The following is a 22,883-nucleotide window of genomic DNA, read 5'->3' on the forward strand; positions in this document are numbered from 1 at the left end:
CCCTATCTGCCCAATCACAAAATACACATTCATAAAATACAAAGGCTTCTGTGAATGGGAAGCAAAAGGGGAGGGGTGGGCATATCAGCTCTGTGTACTTACTATACTTCTCTATTCTCAGATCTCTGAGTGCCTCTCAAGCAGAGCAATAAACCTGTAAAATGAAAGTAGTCCAGAAGAGGTCATAACTTATAGTTTGCCTTCACTTTTTGCAAAGTGGCTGAATTCCTGGACCCTCAAAGACCAACCAGTGGAGGAGTGCCGCAATTCGGACCCAGCAACACCATGGATGCCATCTAATTCATATATCCTGTGACAGGAAGAGGAAAAAAGGAGGAGGAACTCCAGCGTCTCACTAGACCAACAGAAAATGCCCGCCATGACATCGCCTACACAAACATGGCCGCCGGCCGGAGATCAGCCAAACCAAGGGAAAATGGCCACCATGATGTCATTGGACCTCCCAAACATGGCCGCCGGCCGTTTGACATGCTGAAGGATGCTGCCAGGATCCTCTCTGTGCCTTCAGCATCGCTGCACCCTCTGCAAGGGGAACCCCCTCCAAAAAAAGGTACTGTACTCCACCAGGCCAGGTGAACCAATGCGTGGGGGGAGGGGGTAGCCCAGCTTAACCAAGGGACTCTACGATGGGAGAAGGGATCCTGCAGGCTGGTCCGACCATCCCTGAAGGGTACACTTGCCCAACGCAAACTACACAAAGGAGGAGAGGGGGAACTGTACTAACCGATCCATGGTGTACTCCTCGCCACCGAAGTGGGACCACTGTGACTCAGACCACAGCCTGTTCGTATGCGACCCTGCGAGACGTTCAACTCACGGGCCAGCCTCAAGCTGTTGAGGCTATGTCGTGGCTGACTTAACGCATAGCTGCGGTCTGCATGCGCTCACTGGCTGCACTTGGGAGACCACTGGATCTAGCTTATCCAGCCCAGCAGTTGATTGTAGATCTTCCAGGAGAAAATGCATGAAAGACAGACAAAAAATTAGCTAGGACCAAAATATCCCAGCAAGGAGCTGACTACACCGAAATAAACGGAATACCTAGAGCAGGGAAGGGGTTATATACTGACTGAGGACAGCCCATGGGCGTAACCAGGTGTTCTTTTTCTGCCCAGTCCTACTCCCGCGGAGGCGATATAACCCAATGGTCAAGATTAAAGATGCGCTGTGTCCGTCGCTGAACCAAAGATAAATATTTGCTATTGAGGTCTGGTTTAGCCAAAGGCCCCTTTTACACTAGCAGACTATATGGGTTCAGTACTTCAGGTGTACCCGATCTAACACTATGGAGCGGAGGGGGTGAACAGATATGTATTGAAGGATGGGGATCTGTTACCCAACGGACAGGCGGTCCAGTGCTAACTGAGCAGGCGAACTCCAACAGAGCTTACCCTGTGTGGAAGGGGCCTTATTATAGATCTCAGTAACTTACTAGCTAACCAAGGACAAGAAAGAGAACGCCGGAATCTGTACCTTTAGAAACAATTCAGCAATGGTAGATATTTTTTGCCCCACTGGTTCACTGAAACAGTAAGTCAAAGTGGTAAAAGTGAAGAAACCCGCGCATAGTTCCCCTTAACCACTTGCCGACCGCCTCACGCCGATGTACGTCGGCAGAATGGCACAGGCAGGCATAATCACATACATGTACGTGATTTGCCTCCCGCGGGTCGGGGGCCCGATCGGGCCCCCGCCCGGTGCCTGCGGCGGTCGGTTTTCGTTCGGGAGCGATCCCGGACGAGGGGACGGCCATTCATTCATGGCCACCCCCTCGCGATCGCTCCCGACGAATGGAAATCCCCGGTGACATCACTTCCTCTCCTGTAATGTAAACACAGGAGAGGAAGTGATGTATTCTCTCCTCCGTGTCGGTATTTTTCGTTCCGACACGGAGGAGAGCGGATCAGTGAGTTGCACCAACACATCCCACACACAGTAGAACATGCCAGGCACACTCACACCCCCCCTTTACCCCCGATCACCCCCCCAATTACCCCTGCCCCCCAGTCACAGTGACACCAATGTCATTTTTTTTTTTTTTTTTTTTTTTTTTGCATTGGTGTCATTTGTGACTGTAATAACTGTTAGGGCAGTTAGGGTTAGCCCCCTTTAGTTCTAATGTACCCCCCTAACCCCCCCAATAAAGGTTTAACCCCGTGATCACCCCCCGTCGCCAGTGTCACTAAGGCTGGGTTCACATTGCAGCGGTTTATGAGAACGAATGTGATTCGCACCGCACTGCAGTGCAAATCACATCCGATCTCTGTGCGATTCGAGTTCAGCCATTCGCCGCACCCGCCACACCCGCCGCACCCGCCGCAAATTCGCACGGGACCCTTTTTTTGGCCCGCAGCAGAATCGGATCGCATGGGTGTTCACACCATGCGATCCGAGTTTGCAGATCGCACTGCGATATGCGAACTGATCTGGGGGTGTCAGTAACATTTCACTGACACTCCCAGCAGTTCGCATAGGGCAGTGTGAACTGCCGCCGGGAGGCATGCGATGCGGGAACCCGCCGCGGATTCGCGGCGTTTCCGCATCGCTCCAGTGTGAACCCAGCCTAATAAGCGATCATTTTTCTGATCGCCGTATTAGTGTCACAGGTGACGCTAGTTAGGCAGGTAGGTATTTAGGTTCGCCGCAGCTTTTTATAGCGCTAGGGACCCCCATATACTACCTTTATAGCGCTAGGGACCCCCATATACTACCGCATAAAGCCCCCTGATTGCCCCCTAGTTAACCCTTTCACCAGTGATCACCATATAACTGTTACAGGTGACGCTGGTTGGTTAGTTATTTTTTTATAGTTTCAGGGCACCCGCCATTTATTACCTAATAAAGGTTTAACCCCCTGATCACCCGGCAGGTGTCATTTGTGACTAATAACTGTTAGGGCAGTTAGGGTTAGCCCCCTTTAGTTCTAAGGTACCCCCCTAACCCCCCCAATAAAGGTTTAACCCCGTGATCACCCCCCGTCGCCAGTGTCACTAAGGCTGGGTTCACATTGCAGCGGTTTATGAGAACGGATGTGATTCGCACCGCACTGCAGTGCAAATCACATCCGATCTCTGTGCGATTCGAGTTCAGCTATACAGATAGTATGGCTGAATTCGTGTCGCACCCGCCGCACCCGCCGCAAACTCGCACGGGACCCTTTTTTTGGTCCGCAGCAGAATCGGATCGCATGGGTGTTCACACCATGCGATCCAAGTTTGCAGATCGCACTGCGATATGCGAACTGATCTGGGGGTGTCATTAACATTTCACTGACACTCCCAGCAGTTCGCATAGGGCAGTGTGAACTGCCGCCGGGAGGCATGCGATGCGGGAACCCGCCGCGCATTCGTGGCGTTCCCGCATCGCTCCAGTGTGAACCCAGCCTAATAAGCGATCGTTTTTCTGATCGCTGTATTAGTGTCACAGGTGACGCTAGTTAGGCAGGTAGGTATTTAGGTTCGCCGCAGCTTTTTATAGCGCCAGGGACCCCCATATACTACCGCATAAAGCCCCCTGATTGCCCCCTAGTTAACCCTTTCACCAGTGATCACCATATAACTGTTACAGGTGACGCTGGTTGGTTAGTTATTTTTTTATAGTTTCAGGGCACCCGCCATTTATTACCTAGTCTCACTAGTGTACCCCTAAATTTAGGGGTGTCTACTTTCTAAAATGGGGTCATTTGGGGGGGGGGGGGTTTGTGCCATCTTGGCATTTTATGGCCTTCAAAACTGTAACGCCCTTAGAAAGCCTGAAGGCGGTGCTTGGTTTTTGGGGCCCCGTACGCGGCTAGGCTCCCAAAAAGTCCCACATATGTGGTATCCCCGTACTCAGGAGAAGCAGCAGAATTTATTTTGGGGTGTCATTTCACATATGCCCATGGCATGCGTGAGCAATATATCATTTAGTGACAACTTTGTGAAAAAAAAAAAAAGTTTGTAATTTTCCCGCAACTTGTGGCAAAATATAAAATATTCCATGGACTCAACATGCCTCTCAGCAAATAGCTTGGGGTGTCTACTTTCTAAAATGGGGTCATTTGTGGGGGTTTTGTGCCATCTTGGCATTTTATGGCCTTCAAAACTGTAATAGGTAGTGAGAAGTGAACTCAAAAAATTACGCCCTTAGAAAGCCTGAAGGCGGTGCTTGGTTTTCGGGGCCCCGTACGCGGCTAGGCTCCCAAAAAGTCCCACATATGTGGTATCCCCGTACTCAGGAGAAGCAGCAGAATTTATTTTGGGGTGTCATTTCACATATGCCCATGGCATGCATGAGCAATATATCATTTAGTGACAACTTTGTGAAAAAAAAAAAAAAAAAAAAAAAGTTTGTAATTTTCCCGCAACTTGTGGCAAAATATAAAATATTCCATGGACTCAACATGCCTCTCAGCAAATAGCTTGGGGTGTCTACTTTCTAAAATGGGGTCATTTGTGGGGGTTTTGTGCCATCTTGGCATTTTATGGCCTTCAAAACTGTAATAGGTAGTGAGGCGTGAAATCAAAAATTTACGCCCTTAGAAAGCCTGAAGGCGGTGCTTGGTTTTCGGGGCCCTGTACGCGGCTAGGCTCCCAAAAAGTCCCACATATGTGGTATCCCCGTACTCAGGAGAAGCAGCAGAATTTATTTTGGGGTGTCATTTCACATACGCCCATAGCATGTGTGAGCAATATATCATTTAGTGACAACTTTGTGTAAAAAAAAAAAAAAAATTTTTTTTTTGTCATTATTCAATCGCTTGAGGCAAAAAAATAAAATATTCAATGGGCTCAACATGCCTCTTATCAATTTCCTTAGGGGGTCTACTTTCCAAAATGGGGTCATTTGGGGGGGTTTTGTACTGCCCTGTCATTTTAGCACCTCAAGAAATGAGATAGGCAGTCGTAAACTAAAAGCTGCGTAAATTCCAGAAAACGTACCTTAGTTTGTAGATGTGACAACTTTTGCGCAAACCAATAAATATACAATTATTGACTTTTTTTTTTACCAAAGACATGTGGCTGAATACATTTTGGCCTAAATGTATGACTAAAATTGAGTTTATTGGATTTTTCTAATAACAAAAAGTAGAAAATATCATTTTTTTTCAAAATTTGCGGTCTTTTTACGTTTATATCGCAAAAAATAAAAATCGCAGAGGCAATCAAATACCATCAAAAGAAAGCTCTATTTGTGGGAAGAAAAGGACGCAAATTTTGTTTGGGTACAACATTGCATGACCGCGCAATTACCAGTTAAAGCAGCGCAGTGCCAAATTGTAAAAAGACCTCTGGTCATTTACCAGCAAAATGGTCCGGTCTGAAAGTGGTTAAAACCTTATTATAAGTAAACCAAATTGGGAATGTCCAAATCTTGTGTTAAATTTAGAATGCATATAAAAAGCTTGTAGGGAATAAAAACGTGGAGAAGACTCCAGCCAGTAAATAGGGGAAGTGTCCTGACAGGGCTATTTTAGGAAGTAGGAAGTCTTGGTTCAGTACACCACCAGGAAATGTTCCTAGAGCTGCTCTTTTAAGTCTCCTAGCCATGTAAATCTCCTTATGTAGATCTGCCTCTACAGCAGATGTAATGCTGTTAAAGAATGCATGGGAGAGTAGAAGATCTCCCCCTCCTTATCAAGGTTCACCTTTCTATTTGAAGTGAAGTGCTTAAACCTGGAACCCCAATCATGTTTGTAAAGCACCACAGTACCATCAGCAATGATGGTCAACTTACAAGACAGAGCAAAGCCTTAGCTGCGATCCCTGAAATCACCAAGAGTATCTTAACTTGTCATCCAGGGCAATTTTGACATTTTTCATATACATGTTAAAATATTTTTTGCTATAAAAGTTACTTAGAACCCCCAAACATTATATACAGGAGATGGTCAGACTCCGCAGACATGCTACAGGAGATGGTCAGACTCCGCAGACATGCTACAGGAGATGGTCAGACTCCGCAGACATGCTACAGGAGATGGTCAGACTCCGCAGACATGCTACAGGAGATGGTCAGACTCCGCAGACATGCTACAGGAGATGGTCAGACTCCGCAGACATGCTACAGGAGATGGTCAGACTCCGCAGACATGCTACAGGAGATGGTCAGACTCCGCAGACATGCTACAGGAGATGGTCAGACTCCGCAGACATGCTACAGGAGATGGTCAGACTCCGCAGACATGCTACAGGAGATGGTCAGACTCCGCAGACATGCTACAGGAGATGGTCAGACTCCGCAGACATGCTACAGGAGATGGTCAGACTCCGCAGACATGCTACAGGAGATGGTCAGACTCCGCAGACATGCTACAGGAGATGGTCAGACTCCGCAGACATGCTACAGGAGATGGTCAGACTCCGCAGACATGCTACAGGAGATGGTCAGACTCCGCAGACATGCTACAGGAGATGGTCAGACTCCGCAGACATGCTACAGGAGATGGTCAGACTCCGCAGACATGCTACAGGAGATGGTCAGACTCCGCAGACATGCTACAGGAGATGGTCAGACTCCGCAGACATGCTACAGGAGATGGTCAGACTCCGCAGACATGCTACAGGAGATGGTCAGACTCCGCAGACATGCTACAGGAGATGGTCAGACTCCGCAGACATGCTACAGGAGATGGTCAGACTCCGCAGACATGCTACAGGAGATGGTCAGACTCCGCAGACATGCTACAGGAGATGGTCAGACTCCGCAGACATGCTACAGGAGATGGTCAGACTCCGCAGACATGCTACAGGAGATGGTCAGACTCCGCAGACATGCTACAGGAGATGGTCAGACTCCGCAGACATGCTACAGGAGATGGTCAGACTCCGCAGACATGCTACAGGAGATGGTCAGACTCCGCAGACATGCTACAGGAGATGGTCAGACTCCGCAGACATGCTACAGGAGATGGTCAGACTCCGCAGACATGCTACAGGAGATGGTCAGACTCCGCAGACATGCTACAGGAGATGGTCAGACTCCGCAGACATGCTACAGGAGATGGTCAGACTCCGCAGACATGCTACAGGAGATGGTCAGACTCCGCAGACATGCTACAGGAGATGGTCAGACTCCGCAGACATGCTACAGGAGATGGTCAGACTCCGCAGACATGCTACAGGAGATGGTCAGACTCCGCAGACATGCTACAGGAGATGGTCAGACTCCGCAGACATGCTACAGGAGATGGTCAGACTCCGCAGACATGCTACAGGAGATGGTCAGACTCCGCAGACATGCTACAGGAGATGGTCAGACTCCGCAGACATGCTACAGGAGATGGTCAGACTCCGCAGACATGCTACAGGAGATGGTCAGACTCCGCAGACATGCTACAGGAGATGGTCAGACTCCGCAGACATGCTACAGGAGATGGTCAGACTCCGCAGACATGCTACAGGAGATGGTCAGACTCCGCAGACATGCTACAGGAGATGGTCAGACTCCGCAGACATGCTACAGGAGATGGTCAGACTCCGCAGACATGCTACAGGAGATGGTCAGACTCCGCAGACATGCTACAGGAGATGGTCAGACTCCGCAGACATGCTACAGGAGATGGTCAGACTCCGCAGACATGCTACAGGAGATGGTCAGACTCCGCAGACATGCTACAGGAGATGGTCAGACTCCGCAGACATGCTACAGGAGATGGTCAGACTCCGCAGACATGCTACAGGAGATGGTCAGACTCCGCAGACATGCTACAGGAGATGGTCAGACTCCGCAGACATGCTACAGGAGATGGTCAGACTCCGCAGACATGCTACAGGAGATGGTCAGACTCCGCAGACATGCTACAGGAGATGGTCAGACTCCGCAGACATGCTACAGGAGATGGTCAGACTCCGCAGACATGCTACAGGAGATGGTCAGACTCCGCAGACATGCTACAGGAGATGGTCAGACTCCGCAGACATGCTACAGGAGATGGTCAGACTCCGCAGACATGCTACAGGAGATGGTCAGACTCCGCAGACATGCTACAGGAGATGGTCAGACTCCGCAGACATGCTACAGGAGATGGTCAGACTCCGCAGACATGCTACAGGAGATGGTCAGACTCCGCAGACATGCTACAGGAGATGGTCAGACTCCGCAGACATGCTACAGGAGATGGTCAGACTCCGCAGACATGCTACAGGAGATGGTCAGACTCCGCAGACATGCTACAGGAGATGGTCAGACTCCGCAGACATGCTACAGGAGATGGTCAGACTCCGCAGACATGCTACAGGAGATGGTCAGACTCCGCAGACATGCTACAGGAGATGGTCAGACTCCGCAGACATGCTACAGGAGATGGTCAGACTCCGCAGACATGCTACAGGAGATGGTCAGACTCCGCAGACATGCTACAGGAGATGGTCAGACTCCGCAGACATGCTACAGGAGATGGTCAGACTCCGCAGACATGCTACAGGAGATGGTCAGACTCCGCAGACATGCTACAGGAGATGGTCAGACTCCGCAGACATGCTACAGGAGATGGTCAGACTCCGCAGACATGCTACAGGAGATGGTCAGACTCCGCAGACATGCTACAGGAGATGGTCAGACTCCGCAGACATGCTACAGGAGATGGTCAGACTCCGCAGACATGCTACAGGAGATGGTCAGACTCCGCAGACATGCTACAGGAGATGGTCAGACTCCGCAGACATGCTACAGGAGATGGTCAGACTCCGCAGACATGCTACAGGAGATGGTCAGACTCCGCAGACATGCTACAGGAGATGGTCAGACTCCGCAGACATGCTACAGGAGATGGTCAGACTCCGCAGACATGCTACAGGAGATGGTCAGAGACTGCAGAAGTGCAAGGGTTGTAGAATGGAGAAATACAGAGCAGTCAAGATTGATGGTATTTTAACATAACAGTATAGCTGCTAGATGTCATTGTTTTTCAAGTACATGTACACATTTAAAAGAAAAGTTGTCCCCACCCTCTTCCTCTCTAGTGGGTTCACACTTACCACCCCTGAAGTTTGTGGCTTCCTGTGCCCCCTACATCCTGGCCAATAAAAACCTAGTGCCAGGCTGAATGGGATGTACACATAAAACAGGAGTAGTGTCCCATTCCAATCTGTGGGCTGTTAGTACACAGGAAACCCAGTCCTAGATTTTCATTGGCTGGGCTACAGACACTGTGGAAAGTCACAGCCATTCGTGGAGTGGGGCACTCAGAGCTATATATTGAGGAGACCAGGAAACGTTCCACTTCAGAATTTACATATATTGAAAGACCCTTTACAGATAAATGCTTACACTTCCAATTGCTGGAATGCAAGGGCCATACATCAAGCACCAAAAGGGTAAATATTGTCTATGGTTGGGTGTTACAGCATCTGCACACAATCGCGTATTGACTCAAGATTAATTTTCTGTCTCAGGCACTAGGGAACATTTGGGCATTATAAACATGTGCCAAGCGCCCCATATTAAAACATTCATAAATAAATACATCTCTGAAACACATGAATATTTCCCATGTCTTAAGCCTTTAAAAGGCTACAAATACCCTAAAAATCTTCACTTTTTCAAAAAAAAAAAACACAATGTACTCCTTGCCTCCTGTTTGGGCTGACCTTGTTTTCTTATTCAGGATTGTTTACTCCCAAAAGCCTGCAAACACAATGTGGGTGGAAAAATGGCTGTTGAAATGTAGTTTTTGGGCTGTGCCTACATCAATAGGAACTGACCTGCTAGCCCTAAATTAAATTTCACAAGTCTGATGCCACATGGAGTAACCAAATCCGTTTCACTACAGCAGGGGTCTCCAAACATCTTAAAGCACCAGTTTCCTGCCTTTCAGACTTTGGGAGGTCCAGACTGTGGCCAATGGGAGTAGAAAATTCCCCAGCATCAATGGGAGCCCACAATGTCCCAGGCTTGGTGGTCAGTGGGATTTAAAATATGTGGTCAGTAGGAGGAATAAGATCCCATCACTGGTATTAGTGGCAGGAACAGTGCACCGTTGTTGGTGTCAGTGTAAGTAATGATGCCCCATAATTGGGAGGAACAGTGCGCCGCCATTGGTAGCCGGCGGGAGGAACAGTGCGCCGCCATTGGCAGCCGGCGGGAGGAACAGTGCGCCGCCATTGGCAGCCGCGGGAGGAATGATAACCCTTTATTGGTATCAGTGGGAAGAATAGTACCCCATCATGTGTATCCGTGGGAAAAATAGGTCCTCACTATTGGTGTCACTTAAAAAATTGGTGTGCACTTAAAAAATTAACTAAAAAGCAGCCTGGTAGAGATGTTCAAGAGCCAAAAGTATTAGTCAAATAAAGTCACCAGACTTGCAATCTTTGTTTCTCGGTTTAGTTTTTTCCAACATCCCCATTATCATCCCACCAGGACACCACTGTTGATGGGATCTTACGCTTCAATAACCTAAAGTAGTATTAATCCTTAACTATACTGCAGAGAATACAGACCAGAAAAGTACTCTAAAATGTTACCTTTTAAAAACACCCCTTCCTACCTTGACGCTAAAGGCTGGGCCCTATTACTTAAGTGTATTCTTTTTGTAATACTATGAGCTGCTACAAAGGGAAAGAAGTAACTCCATCCCCATGGACCTTCATTGCAGCATTATCCCGGCTTCACTTAGAAAGATAACATTTAAAAATCAGGTAGCAAAATGTATAAATTTACTTTGTTTAACTCAAGCTCACTCACATCTTCATTCCAGTCCTCTGCCGTCCATTCCTCAATAGAATTCCTCCACGCACCTGACAAATGAATAATAAACTACAATTATTACAAATCTGTGCAAACAACCCTGAAGCATATCATGAGCTGATCTTTCCTCTGCAGTTCTGGCATAGAAGGGTTCAGTCACACAGGCATGCAAAGGCTGTACAAACTCACCCGCACAGATTATTTCATGTAAAATTAAAAGGATTTATAGTCACAGTAATGTACTTCGCTAAGCACCCCACCCAACCGCCACCATTTTTGTCTACATATTCCAACACATCAGTCACTTGACTCACAATTCTGTAGTGTTGCCATTAACAATGGTGCATTAGAAGGAGAGAGCAGTTCAGAAAAAGAAGGAAGCAGAAAAACATTGACAGGGAAAGGAGCTGAAGAGGGCAAAAAAATAGCAAGATCTGGTTAAATGCAGCCTGTCCATTCTGACTTTGTCCTATACTTTTAGGCCTGGTTCACACCTATTGCATTTTTTGGCACATTTTCAGTTTTGCAGAAACACACTACAGTCCATTTAACATGGTCTCCTATGAATGTAGTTTACATCTGTGCATTTTATGGAAAGGGCCAGGGGTTTTTTTTTTTTTTGTTTTTGTTCCATAGACTGCAATGGCTTAAAGATGTGTATTAAAAAATGCACCTGCAACATACAAACTGCAACCTGCACAAGTGTGAATAAGGCCTTAAAGCACATCTGTGCTTTGCCTGTGCAGGCCAATGCAGCAGGTTTACGTTATAACAAAAAGGTACTTTTTTTGTTGTTGTTTTGAATAGAGTGGAGAGGGATTTTGTCGGTTTTAGGGCTGTCTGTATCCCTGTTAGGAAGAAGATTCATCCTCTCCATTTGTCCTTTTTACCATTATCATTGAAAGTGAAAGTAAAAGAAAACGGTTGCAATGAGGACACTAGGTCTGGTGACCTGGGGGTCCCCATGGAATTCCCTTAATTTGCAGAGATTTCCTTCCACTTCCTGTTTTGGGACAGGAAGTGACAATATCTCTGCAAGGGGAGACAGGGGTTATAACTAGGGTTGCACCAATACAGAGTATTTGCAGGAGTGCGGCAGGGGAAGTTATAATCAATCTCCCTGTGTGTCTTTCAATGAAGCCGACAGCCGATTCTCTTCCTTTCCCCTCAGTGGCTTTCAGCTGCTTTATTGAAAGCCACACAGGTGATTAGAACTTCCCCCATCACTGCACTGATCGCTCCCGAGTGTCCCCTGTATCCTCCTCCAGCTTCCCTCTGTGTCCTCCTGTGTGCTCCTCCAGTCCCCCCATCCTCTGGTTCTCCTCTGTGTGCTCCTCCAGTCCCCCCCCCCCCAGTCCCCCTCTGTGTGCTCTTTTCCGTATCGGTAACCGGCGAGTACTTGGAAAAAAAAAAACAGTATCGGTACTTGTACTCAGTCTTAAAAAAGTGGTATCAGTGCAACCCTAGTTATAACCCCCCCCCCCCCCCCCCCTTACTCTATCCCAAAAAAAAAAAAAAAAAAAAAGAAGTTTTGCCTATAGCTTGATAGCAGCCCCACCAGCAGCACAAGCTTGCTTTTCCTTCGCTCTTCCACTCTGTTTGGCTTATAAGATCAATGGGAAATACTTGATAGTTCAAAGTATAGAGGGGCAAGCAACTTGCTTCCCCTTTCTCCTACCTGACAGCACCAGTTCTTAGATCCTCAGGTACCCAGAGCTTTCATGGAGGCCTGTGTAAACTTCAAGGGGGCCATTGTTAACCCCTAGGAGCAGACAGTATACAAATATGCATCCTCTTGGCAGGTGGGCCTTGCGTACCGATTAGCCGGCACAGTTACTGGCGGCTAACGGAAAGCTCCCTATTGCTTCTTGCAAAGTGGGAGCTTTCCGATCATGTGATCGCTATGACAGGAAATCATGTCGGTCACGTGATTATAAACCCCGCCTTCAGCATTTGAAACGATTTCTTAATCAGCTGAACACCACCATCACCGCCCCATCCACCATCCAACTCCGCTTTAATGGGCTGGGAGGCACCAGCCCAAAGGAATTCAAGCAAACATCACATTTTTCCATACATGGGTAAACCATAGGTTCACTTTTCAAGCCTGCACATTCTGGCAGTATCAACATGTCTACCCAAGATAGGTGTAGTTTAGTGATCCTGAGAGGACAGACAAGTCATTACTTAAATACTACCCCCTCTATGGTGCTGGTCAGTAGAACTCACAAAACAATCTGCTGCTGCGTGGCAGACCTCACACAGCCAATAAGCATCTGGCACGGCCTAGTATTCAATAACATTTCTACCGGCTAACTGTAGTAACAGGTTTACCCAGACAACTTATACCAGTGATGGCAAACCCTGGCACCCCAGATGTTTTGGAACTACATTTCCCATGATGCTCATGCACTCTGCAGTGTACTTTAGCATCATGAGAAATTTAGTTCTAAAACATCTGGGCTGCCAAGGTTCACCATCACTGACTTATACAAAGAAATCTGGGTCAAGTGAAACCAATAAACTAATGACTGCCTTCGCAGCAGCAGACAACCATGTGAAAGCTGAAATTCAAACTTGAAGCAGCACCTGGGGACAAATTTAAAATGGTTTCAGGAAGGAAAGGTAAGGAAATCTAGACAGTAGTAAAACAAAAAAACACAGATAGCGAGGAAGGAAGAGGTGGGGGTAAAGCATAATAAAAGCTTACCACTACCATCATGACCGTCGGTCTGGCCTGTCTCCCACATGTCCGATTTTACTCCAAACCCATCATTGGCACTGGGCTCCGTGTAATCTGCAGGATTGAATGTCCTAAAAACAAAATACATGCAGTAATTTTAACTTTTTGCTTTTGCACGTTTTTACTTTGCCCTAATAAAAAAGGTGCGTGTGTTAAAACTGTACCCCATGCCTTGCGCAGAAAACCTTCCTGCCCCTCTGCCTCGTCCACGGCCCCCAAATCCTACAAAGGAAAAAACATTTACAAAAAATGAACATTTTTTCAAGAAAAATTAAAAGATACAAATTTATTATTATTTTTTTTTAAAATATATTTCAGTGGTTCCAATGGCAAAATTGTCCCATGATAAGGTGCATCTTCCATAATGGAATCACACCGCAATCATTTGGATATGCTATGTTATGCCACGTACGCACTATCAAAATTTTGGTCGGAAAAAGCTCTGATGGTTTTCCAGACGGAATTCCGACTGGATTTCGCTCAAGCTGCCTTGCATACACACGGTCACAGCAAATTCTGACCGTCAAGAGCGCGGCGATGTACGACGGGACTAGAAAAGGGAAGTTCAATAGCCAGTAGCCAATAGCTTCCGTCTCGTAGTTGAATCAGAGCTTTTTCCGTCTGAAAAATTGAGAACCTGCTCTCAACCTTTTGCTAGCAGAAATTCAGCCAGCAAAATTCCGATGGAGCATACACACGGTCGCATTTTGCGACGAAAAGCTCTCATCGGTCTTTTTGCTGGCCGAAATTCTGACCATGTGTATGGGGCATTATTGAAGGCTCTACCAAAGAGCGAGACATTTATGTTAACAGAAATCTGAATCCTGAAGCCTTTCATCTCTCCTTGCTGTTACATTCTGACCCTCTTGATTAAATACTGATCCAGAAAAGTATGCATTTAAGGACTTCTGTGCACTTTATATATGAAGGCATGTTCTCCGTTTAAGTAGTGCAGCAGTGAGGGTACTTTACTGTTCCGCAGGATCAAATGAGATGGGACTCCAAACATACTTGTTTACAGTTATAGCAAGGAGGATTCCAGCAGCTCAAATAGCAGTGGCTACGCCCATATGTCTATCGTTAACGGGTTCTGTGTACAGAGCCAAAAATATCCCACTAGCGAATTACAACCACTTACCTTAGTTCAGAAAGTGTTTCACCCTATCAATACAGCAGGGGTAAAGCTGGGGATGGGAAGGATCTGTGGCAGGATGGTACATTCCTAACCCACAGATACACCATCCATCTAGACCCTCTCCCGTACTTGAAGTGAATATCGACTTAATATGGAAAAACATTAGCTACAGAAAGACAAAAGTGGGCCATTTTCCGTTACACAATTCTGTATAAAAAATGTATATTTTAGGATCCATTGACAATTTTGTGGTGCAGAAAGAAGTTTTAGCACACTATCACACCGCTTGAACTGAAAATTTTTGCAGAGCTGCTTATTTATAATGGCACCCTGCCACACTATTACAGAAGTAGGCAATGCAAAGCAGCATGGGTAGAGTGTTTTTTATTAAACTTTCGCTGCCAGCCCCTTCAAAATAAAAGGTCCGGTGCTGCATCTGTCCCCCGCCGGCTCTAAGACTGAGAACCGAGCGATCAAAGGGTGCTGATCGCTCAGTTCTCAGAGCTCCATGGAGCAGAGAGCTGGGGACTTTCTGTCACCGGCACTCTGCTTTTACCCCCTGTGCTCACTGGAGCGCTGAGCTGTGGAGGGGGCGGGAGTGGTTGGCTTAGGCTCTCAGTGGCTTGCTGAGAAGCTGAGCTGGTTAGTGGTCCAGGCATGTATGTGGATTCTGACCATATTGTCACCATCTTGCCCCAGCCTGGACCGGCTCCGTGACGTCAAACCTACTGCTGAAAACTGGTCACAAGTGTGCAGAACGAACTGCACTCCTGTGATCCACAGAAGTACAGCCAAACTAGCTCTGGCTGTACTTCAACCCAGAAACCCAAATACAAAATAACGTATTGCATTCAAGTGCAAATACAGAACTTTCTGTTTGCTTGAAAGAGCTCTTGAATTCCCATACAAGTCAATAGCAAAGCAAAACCCACTTGAAGCAGGTCAAATGTGGGTCAGGAGGTGGTCAACGGCAGGTCAAATACCCCCACCAATGAATTCTGAATAATCTAAGGAAAAAAATAAATAAAAATAAAGTCTCAGACTGAGGTCATTGATCATTTTATGAAAACCATATGGCTCAAAACTTGAAACAGAAAATTAAAAAAAGAACTTGGGATAATAAAAAAAAAAAGAAAAAAAAAAGGCTTAAATAGTTTACCACTCAAAAACAATGTGGTTTTGCTTTAAGAGTCCAAGTTCAGAAAAATCATCAACTAGCTCAAACTTTGGGTTTGTTTTTTCAGCCCATGAAATCATTGAGGATGCTTGCAGTTTTACAAGGAAAGAATAAAACTGAACTCCCGGAGGTTAAAAGATTATACTAACTAATGCAGTTATGTATTAAAATATTACTAAATGTATATAAAAACGTAGCCGTTTTCAGAAACTGAATCTGTCTTGATATCGGGTAGCTGCATTTTTGGTACAACGATAATCAGACAGAGGGAGGGCCAGTACTAGGAACACATCAATTGTGCTGCATTCACATATCCCCGATCAAGGAACTTACTGATAAAGAAATGGCTCATCAATATTTTACTGCTCCTCTACTGTCTAATCACAAGCCAGGGGCAGAGAGGTACCAAAACTGCATTGAATAACTGTAGCGGAGAAAAGTCAAGGCTGTCTAGATCTCAGAAATGGCGCACACAAACACAGCATCTCCCTCCCTCAAATGATTTGGGCCAGTGCACAAAGTAAGGTCCATAAAGACGAGTTTGGAGTGGAGGAACTTTATGGCCTGCACAGAGTCCTGACATCAACCCGATAAAACACCTTTGGGATTAATTTGAGCGGAGACAGGCCTTCTCGTCAAACATCAGTGCCCGACTACAAAAACACACTTCTTGAAGAATGGTCAAACATTCCCATAGACACACTCCTAAACCTTGTGGACGGCCTTCCCAGAGGAGATGAAGATGCTATAGCTGCAAAGGGTGGGCCAACTCATTACTGAACCCTACGGACTAAGACTGGGATGCCATTAAGGTGTGTGCGTGCGCGCGCGCGCGCACACACACACACACACACACACACACACACACACACACACACACACACACACACTCTGTACTTGGCTGGTAACCACCTGCAATTATTCGTTAGAGAAAGAATACAAAAGGTGTTTTCTATGATTATTACAGAAGATCCCCGGCTACCTGTCAGATTGAGGAGGTGCGGGAGTCAGCAGTTTGTAACATGTTACACCCTGAATATGGGTGTAACCTAACATTTTAGGTAAGGTGAACTTATCCTGTAAGCTTTGTACCTCTTCCACGTCCGCGTCTACCACGATCAGAAGGTCTGTCCCCAGGACCACTGTCCACTCCATTTTCTTCTACTCTAACTGGATAAAAGAATGCCATTAATGGATATCCCAGCAAATGTTTTGTAGGGTTCAATGCAAAAAAAACAAAAAGCAAACAGCATACACTCTCTTCCCCGACTTCCTCCTCGGCCTCGTCTGTTGGATGTTCCTCTACCACGGCTCACTTCTCTGTCTCCTCTCTTCTCTCTGTTTTCTTTGTTTTCTGAACCTTCTTTGCCGATTTTCTTTTTGCCCCCAACAGTCTCCCAGGAAGTCTGCAGTAAATAAAAATCTATTCAGATCAAATAAAAGGTCACTGCCACCCCCTAATTGGCCATAAATAATACAATCTCATTCTACAATATTCTTTAACCTTTTTTCGCCCGTGCTACAGCTGTAGGACGGCTACATCACGCTCATACATTTCTGGGAAGGCATCTATTGGCATCCTCCAGTGATCACGCTTCCCTCATGCCTCCTGCTGCGTGCATCGGCGGGGATCTATGATCAGCTATGTCAGATCACAGAAGGGGGGTAAAGAGCCAATCACAGTGGCTTTTTACCATATGATAAGCTGTGTCCAACAGGATTTGCCAGTTATCGTCAGTCCTCTCCCCACACTGACAGCGTGTGAGAAGAGAACCGGTGAGCAGCAATCCATACAGGGGACATCTACACTGATGGTCAGTGCACATCAGTGCAGACTCATAAGCACACATCAGTGAAGGAGAAAAATTACTTATTTACAAAATGTTATAACAGGAGCAAAGAAAAACGATTCCCCCCCACCCCCAAAAAATTATACCTACCTTCTCTGTGCAGTTGGTTTTGCAGAGCAGCCTGGATCCTCGGTTTCTCGGGTCCCTCATTGCTGCTCCTGGCCCCTCCTTCCTGTGTGTGCCCCTCAGCCAGCAGCTTGCTAAATGGGGCACCTAAGCAGTGTCAGAGCTCTGTATATCCATCCAGACAAGGAGCCCCGACCTAGCCTCGCCCCCTCTCTCCGATTGGTTGACATTGATTGACAGCCGCAGGAGCCAATAGCGCCGCTACTCTGTCTCGCCCAGTCAGGAGGAGTGGCCTGGATGGCTGAGGGGATCACAGACATCACTGGAGAGAGAAGGGGCTCAGATAATTAGGGGGGGAGCTGCTACACACAGGTGTTTTTTTTTATCTTAATGCAAAGAATGCATTAAGATAAAAAAAATCTGCCTTTACAACTCCTTTAACTTCTCCTGTAACTCAGTCGTCCTCACCAAGAATATCCCCCCGCTGGGAAGGATGGTAATGGCTGAGATGTCTTAGTTTACCACCACTAATCAGAAGGCCTACCCACTAAATCTGTTATGTGTGTGTAAGCATATAGGATCTTGCAATAATCAGCTATCAATATACAGCTACTGGCAGATGTTATGCTTGCAATACACATACAGCAGCACAACTCATATACACTGAATATCCTTTGCATTTCACTCAGTAAGCTATGGGAGAAAAAAATGGAATCCTCACCGTGTCAGAGTTTCCTTCCAGCAGTATATTGATGGCTCTGTTTACATCTCCGTTGCAATCGTGGAGCGCCACAAGACACTCATCCTGGTTCTTTCCTGTCACTTCCATTAGCTGAAAACAGACAAAAAGAAACCATTTGGTTGAACATTGTAACTGTAACCAAGTGCAATGGAGGAGTATTAACTACCACTAAGAGAAAAAGGCTGCTTCAAGATCCCTCCTGTACTGGCTTAGCCCTTTATTTGCATGACCCCTTGGTAAAACGAGAAAAAGAACAAACTAAATGCCGATTCTTCCCTTCAGAAAAGATCGCATGTCCAAAATGCTTAGGCCTTTGATCTTGTGCGCAGTACTGGAAGGAGTCTGGATTGGCACTTTTCCACAAAAAGTAAGCATTTTTGGCCTCCTATTACATTTAATCATAAAATACTATTAAAGTGGTATTAAAATCATAAATAAAAAAAATAAAAAAGACAGACAAGCAGGGTTTTTATAACAGAAGAGACCCTTAGTGGTCTCTTCTGTCATAGATGCCTTGCATGGCCTATCAGCAGTGATGTAATCTGAGCTGCGCATGCACACCTCTGACCATTTACAGCACCTGCTCTGTGCCATGATGAAGTGACTCCCATGTGCATAAGTGGGAGTGACATCATTGCAGCCCATCCATTCAAGTGACCAGATAACAAATCTGTAAGGAAGACTAGGTGAAGATGGAAGCACCTGGGACCAGCTGGAGAGGCGACAGTGCAGTGCTGGGTGGCTAGTTTAACAGGTAAAAGTATGCCATAATGTGCTAATATGTGGAGCATACTAGAACATTATGGCATAAATCTCCTGGGGGAATAATAAAAAATAAATAAAAAATTTAGTGAAGTTAAATGCAGCTTTAAAGCTGCACATTAGCATTAAAGCAGCAGTAAACTGCTGGACGTTTTTTTTTTGTACCCTGCAAGGTAACGTCATAGTGTGCTAGCACATCAAGTTAAACTTGCATCAAAAAAAAGCCTTTCTAGCACCGAGATGTCAGAGCTGCAGGCGATTCCATCTTCACCTGTCGTCCTTCCGGGTTCATGGACTCCGGGCTGTGTGATTGGCTGGAACAGCGATGACGTCACTCCTGCACGCAGAAGCCACAGTTCACGGAACAGGGCTCTGAAGGAATGGCCCAGGTGGCTGTTCTTTCAGAGAGCATGCGCCAGTATGCATTGCAATTACCTGAAGCCTTCCAGCACCAGGCTGTCACCGCTGCAGGCACTTCCATCTTCACCCAGTCTTCCGGGTTGGCGCACTCTGGCTGTGTGACTGGCGTAGCCCGTGCACAGGCTGTTCTGTCACAATGCATGTGCTCAGGGCCGCTGTTAGAAATCATGGGGCCCCATACAGCCTACCTGACGGGGCCCCATTGACCCCGCCCACAACCCATCCTGGCTCCGCCCATAACCCCACCCCTGCCTCCACGCTGTCAGGGCAGGTGGCAGGAGCTGGAACATTTAACATTTACAGCGCCCCACCAATCATAACTGCATCTGAATGGGAGAGATGTCAGTGTTTTGACATCTGTGCCCATTCAGTTTGTGTCTTCATACGGAGCTTTCAATCAGGTCTGCATGAAAAAGGACCTAATTGCAAAGCTTGGGTGAAAGGTTATGAAAGGAGAGTGGTTTGGGGGTGGTAAAAATGCAGCTTGGCTATGTATTTTTACTGTCCCTTCCCCCATCACATGTGTAAAAGTAGCATCTCACTATGTGCTCATGGTCATTATCATTATGATGATCAGAGCACAGCAGGTGCTGTGTGGCTCTGTCAGTGTAACATGACTGTGTGATGCTGACTTTGTTATGGCTGTGCTGAGTTATAGTCTGTAACACACAGTACAGCCATATATCAGGAAAGTCAGCACCACACAGTCATGTTACACTGACAGAGCCATACAGCACCTACTGTGCCCTGATCATCATAATGATAATAACCATGAGCACACAGAGTCTAGGGACTGCACATGCTACAATAGTGTGACCTGTCAGTGTGTGTGTGTGTGTGCAGGGGACTGCTTGCCTGTGCACCACTGCCATTGTCCAGATTACTCCTGCTGCTCTGTCTGTCTCAGCCGTCCCAGTGATAAGTCCCTCAAGCTGCAGCACTTACTGGATGAAGGGAGCCGTATAACAGTAATATCCATCCGCCGGAGAGGCATACAGTGAGCAGGAAGAACTTTAGTTTGTGCAGGTATACTGAGAACAGCATGCGGCACAGCATTGTATCCCTGCACCCGAAAATAGAAAAAAAGTCCCTCTTCTGCTTTCACCTCCTGGGCCCCTCTGGTAACCTGATGGGGCCCAGGAAATGAATATATATTCCTTATATATGTTAGTAATCAAGTGGGTGCAGGTTAATATAGTTATTTCGTTTTTTTTTTTTTTTTTTTTGTTTTTTTTTAGCTAGAAGTTAAAAGCTGCTCGGGCCCCCCCTGCTGGCCGGGCCCGGTACAACAGGGCTGGTTGTACTGCCCTATCAGCGGCCCTGCATGTGCTGGTGACGTCACTGGCTGCATGTTCAGTAAATATATCATAAAAGTAAGAGTTTACTTCCACTTTAAAGTACACCTAGCCCCTCTGCAGCCAGCACTTTGGTAAATGCACTGTGTACATGTGCAATAATCCAGCTGTTTTCACATTCCTAAACTAACACAGGACTGCCAACCAGCATAAGACAATGAGCATGACTCGTGTGCGAGTCCAACAGAGAGAAATTCTTTGTCTAAAGTTCACACTTACATTGAAGGCAGGCTTTTGCATGCAAATGATACAATCACACAGTGCTTTTCACATTATCAAATCATGAAGTGTTAGCGTTGCATTTGTTTGCTTCAAAGCTGAAGCCTAATGTCGAGTCTGGAGGCATTTGAAACCTTTCAACACCTCCCATTCAAGTCTATGGTAATGTTACAACACACTAGCAGGCATTTAGTTAGAAATTAGTTTAAAAAAAAAAATTAATTAAGCAGGAGAAATATAATGTCGGTGCCTGGTAATGATAGAGGAAAGCATTTAGTGTCCTGTAGTCACTTCCTTCTATGCTCTTCCTGTTTGTGCTGCTTAACCACTTCCCGACCAGCGCACGACGATGTACGTCGACAGAATGGCACGGGCAAGCATATTGGCGTACAGGTACGTCCAATATTCAATGCCACCCTGCCATCGGGAGCGCGCCGCCCGCGCTGATCGGGACCCCGTGAGTCCGGTCGCGGGACCCACGGACTCGATCGCCGTGGGCATCCCCGCGATCGTCTCACGGAGCGGCCGAATGGAGGAAATGCCGTGTAAACAGCATTTCTCCATTCTGCCTAGCAACTAGTGACGCTGATCTCTGCTCCATGTGAAAGCCAAACCCCCCCACAGTTAGTAACACACCCCTAGGAACACTTAACCCCTACACTGCCACCCCCTGGTTAACCCCTTCCCTGCCAGTGTCATTTACACAGGAATCACTGCATTTATATAGCAGTGATTACTGTATAAATGACAATGGTCCCAAAAATGTGTCAAAAATGTCTGATGGGTCCCCCACAATGTCGCAGTCACAATAAAAATCGCTGATCGCCGCCATTACTAGTAAAAAAAAAAAAAAAAAAAAAAAAAAAATTATTAATAAAAATGCTATAAAACTATCCCTATTTTGTAAACGCTATAACTTTTGCGCAAACCAATCAATAATCGCTTATTGCAATTTTTTTTACCAAAAATATGTAGAAGAATACGTATCGGCCTAAACTGAGGGAAAAAAATGTTTTTTTATATATTTTTGGGGGATATTTATTATAACAAAAAGTAAAAAATAATGCGTTTTTTTTCAAAATTGTCGCTCTATTTTTGTTTATAGCGCAAAAAATAAAAACCGCAGGGGTGATCAAATACCACCAAAAGAAAGCTCTATTTGTGGGAGAAAAAGGACATCAATTTTGTTTGGGAGCCACGTCGCACGACCGCGCAATTGTCAGTTAAAGCGACGCAGTGCCGAATCGCAAAAAGTGGTCTGGTCTTTGACCAGCAAAATGGTCCGGTCTGCAAGTGGTTAAAGATGGCCGACATCAATGTGTCCGTTAATCCAGGAGGTAGAAAGCCGGCCAGAATTATATACGATCCCAGCACCCCACACTACTGTGCTGCATACAGAAATCATGAAGCATGGATTGAAATATGTGAACTGGTCTGGGCAAACAGTTAGAAATCATTTCCTCTTAGGCTTGATTCACACTAGCGCATTTTTTTGATGCATTTTGCAGAAATGCAAGGAAATTTTTTAACATGGGTTCCTATGGAACATGTTCACATCAATGCATTTTTGTGCCTCTGCGTTTTTGGAAAGGGACGGGGACTTTTTTTCATGCAAAATGCAGCGTTTTGCATGTAACAGAAGTCAATGGACCTGCATCAAAAATGCAAGTACCGCTTTGTTTTTTTTCTTTTTTTCCACACTGTATATATCTATCTGGTTGCTAA

The 22,883-nt window shown here is 46.2% G+C and overlaps 1 protein-coding gene across 16 annotated transcripts in view; it reads right to left on the bottom strand.

Annotated features, from left to right (window-relative positions):
• The window catches only part of UBAP2 (ubiquitin associated protein 2), a 129,601-nt gene that overhangs the window by 49,390 nt on the left and 57,328 nt on the right, over window positions 1-22,883 (bottom strand). For 10 of the 16 annotated variants that reach the window (XM_077463128.1, XM_077463123.1, XM_077463127.1 and 7 more), the window contains exons 4-9: window positions 18,382-18,492; window positions 17,000-17,150; window positions 16,837-16,914; window positions 13,597-13,654; window positions 13,400-13,503; window positions 10,663-10,739 (exon numbers count right to left, since the gene is read on the bottom strand). In XM_077463128.1, coding sequence (XP_077319254.1) covers window positions 10,663-10,739; window positions 13,400-13,503; window positions 13,597-13,654; window positions 16,837-16,914; window positions 17,000-17,150; window positions 18,382-18,492 — 579 coding nt within the window. The remainder of the gene's footprint in view (window positions 1-10,662; window positions 10,740-13,399; window positions 13,504-13,596; window positions 13,655-16,836; window positions 16,915-16,999; window positions 17,151-18,381; window positions 18,493-22,883) is intronic. The other 6 variants (XM_077463137.1, XM_077463133.1, XM_077463138.1 and 3 more) reach the window with 3 other exon arrangements.

The sequence above is a fragment of the Lithobates pipiens genome, unplaced genomic scaffold (genome assembly GCF_037356315.1).
Source record: "Lithobates pipiens isolate NorthernLeopardFrog02 unplaced genomic scaffold, aLitPip1_a1.2 Scaffold_3, whole genome shotgun sequence".
Taxonomy (NCBI): domain Eukaryota; kingdom Metazoa; phylum Chordata; class Amphibia; order Anura; family Ranidae; genus Lithobates; species Lithobates pipiens.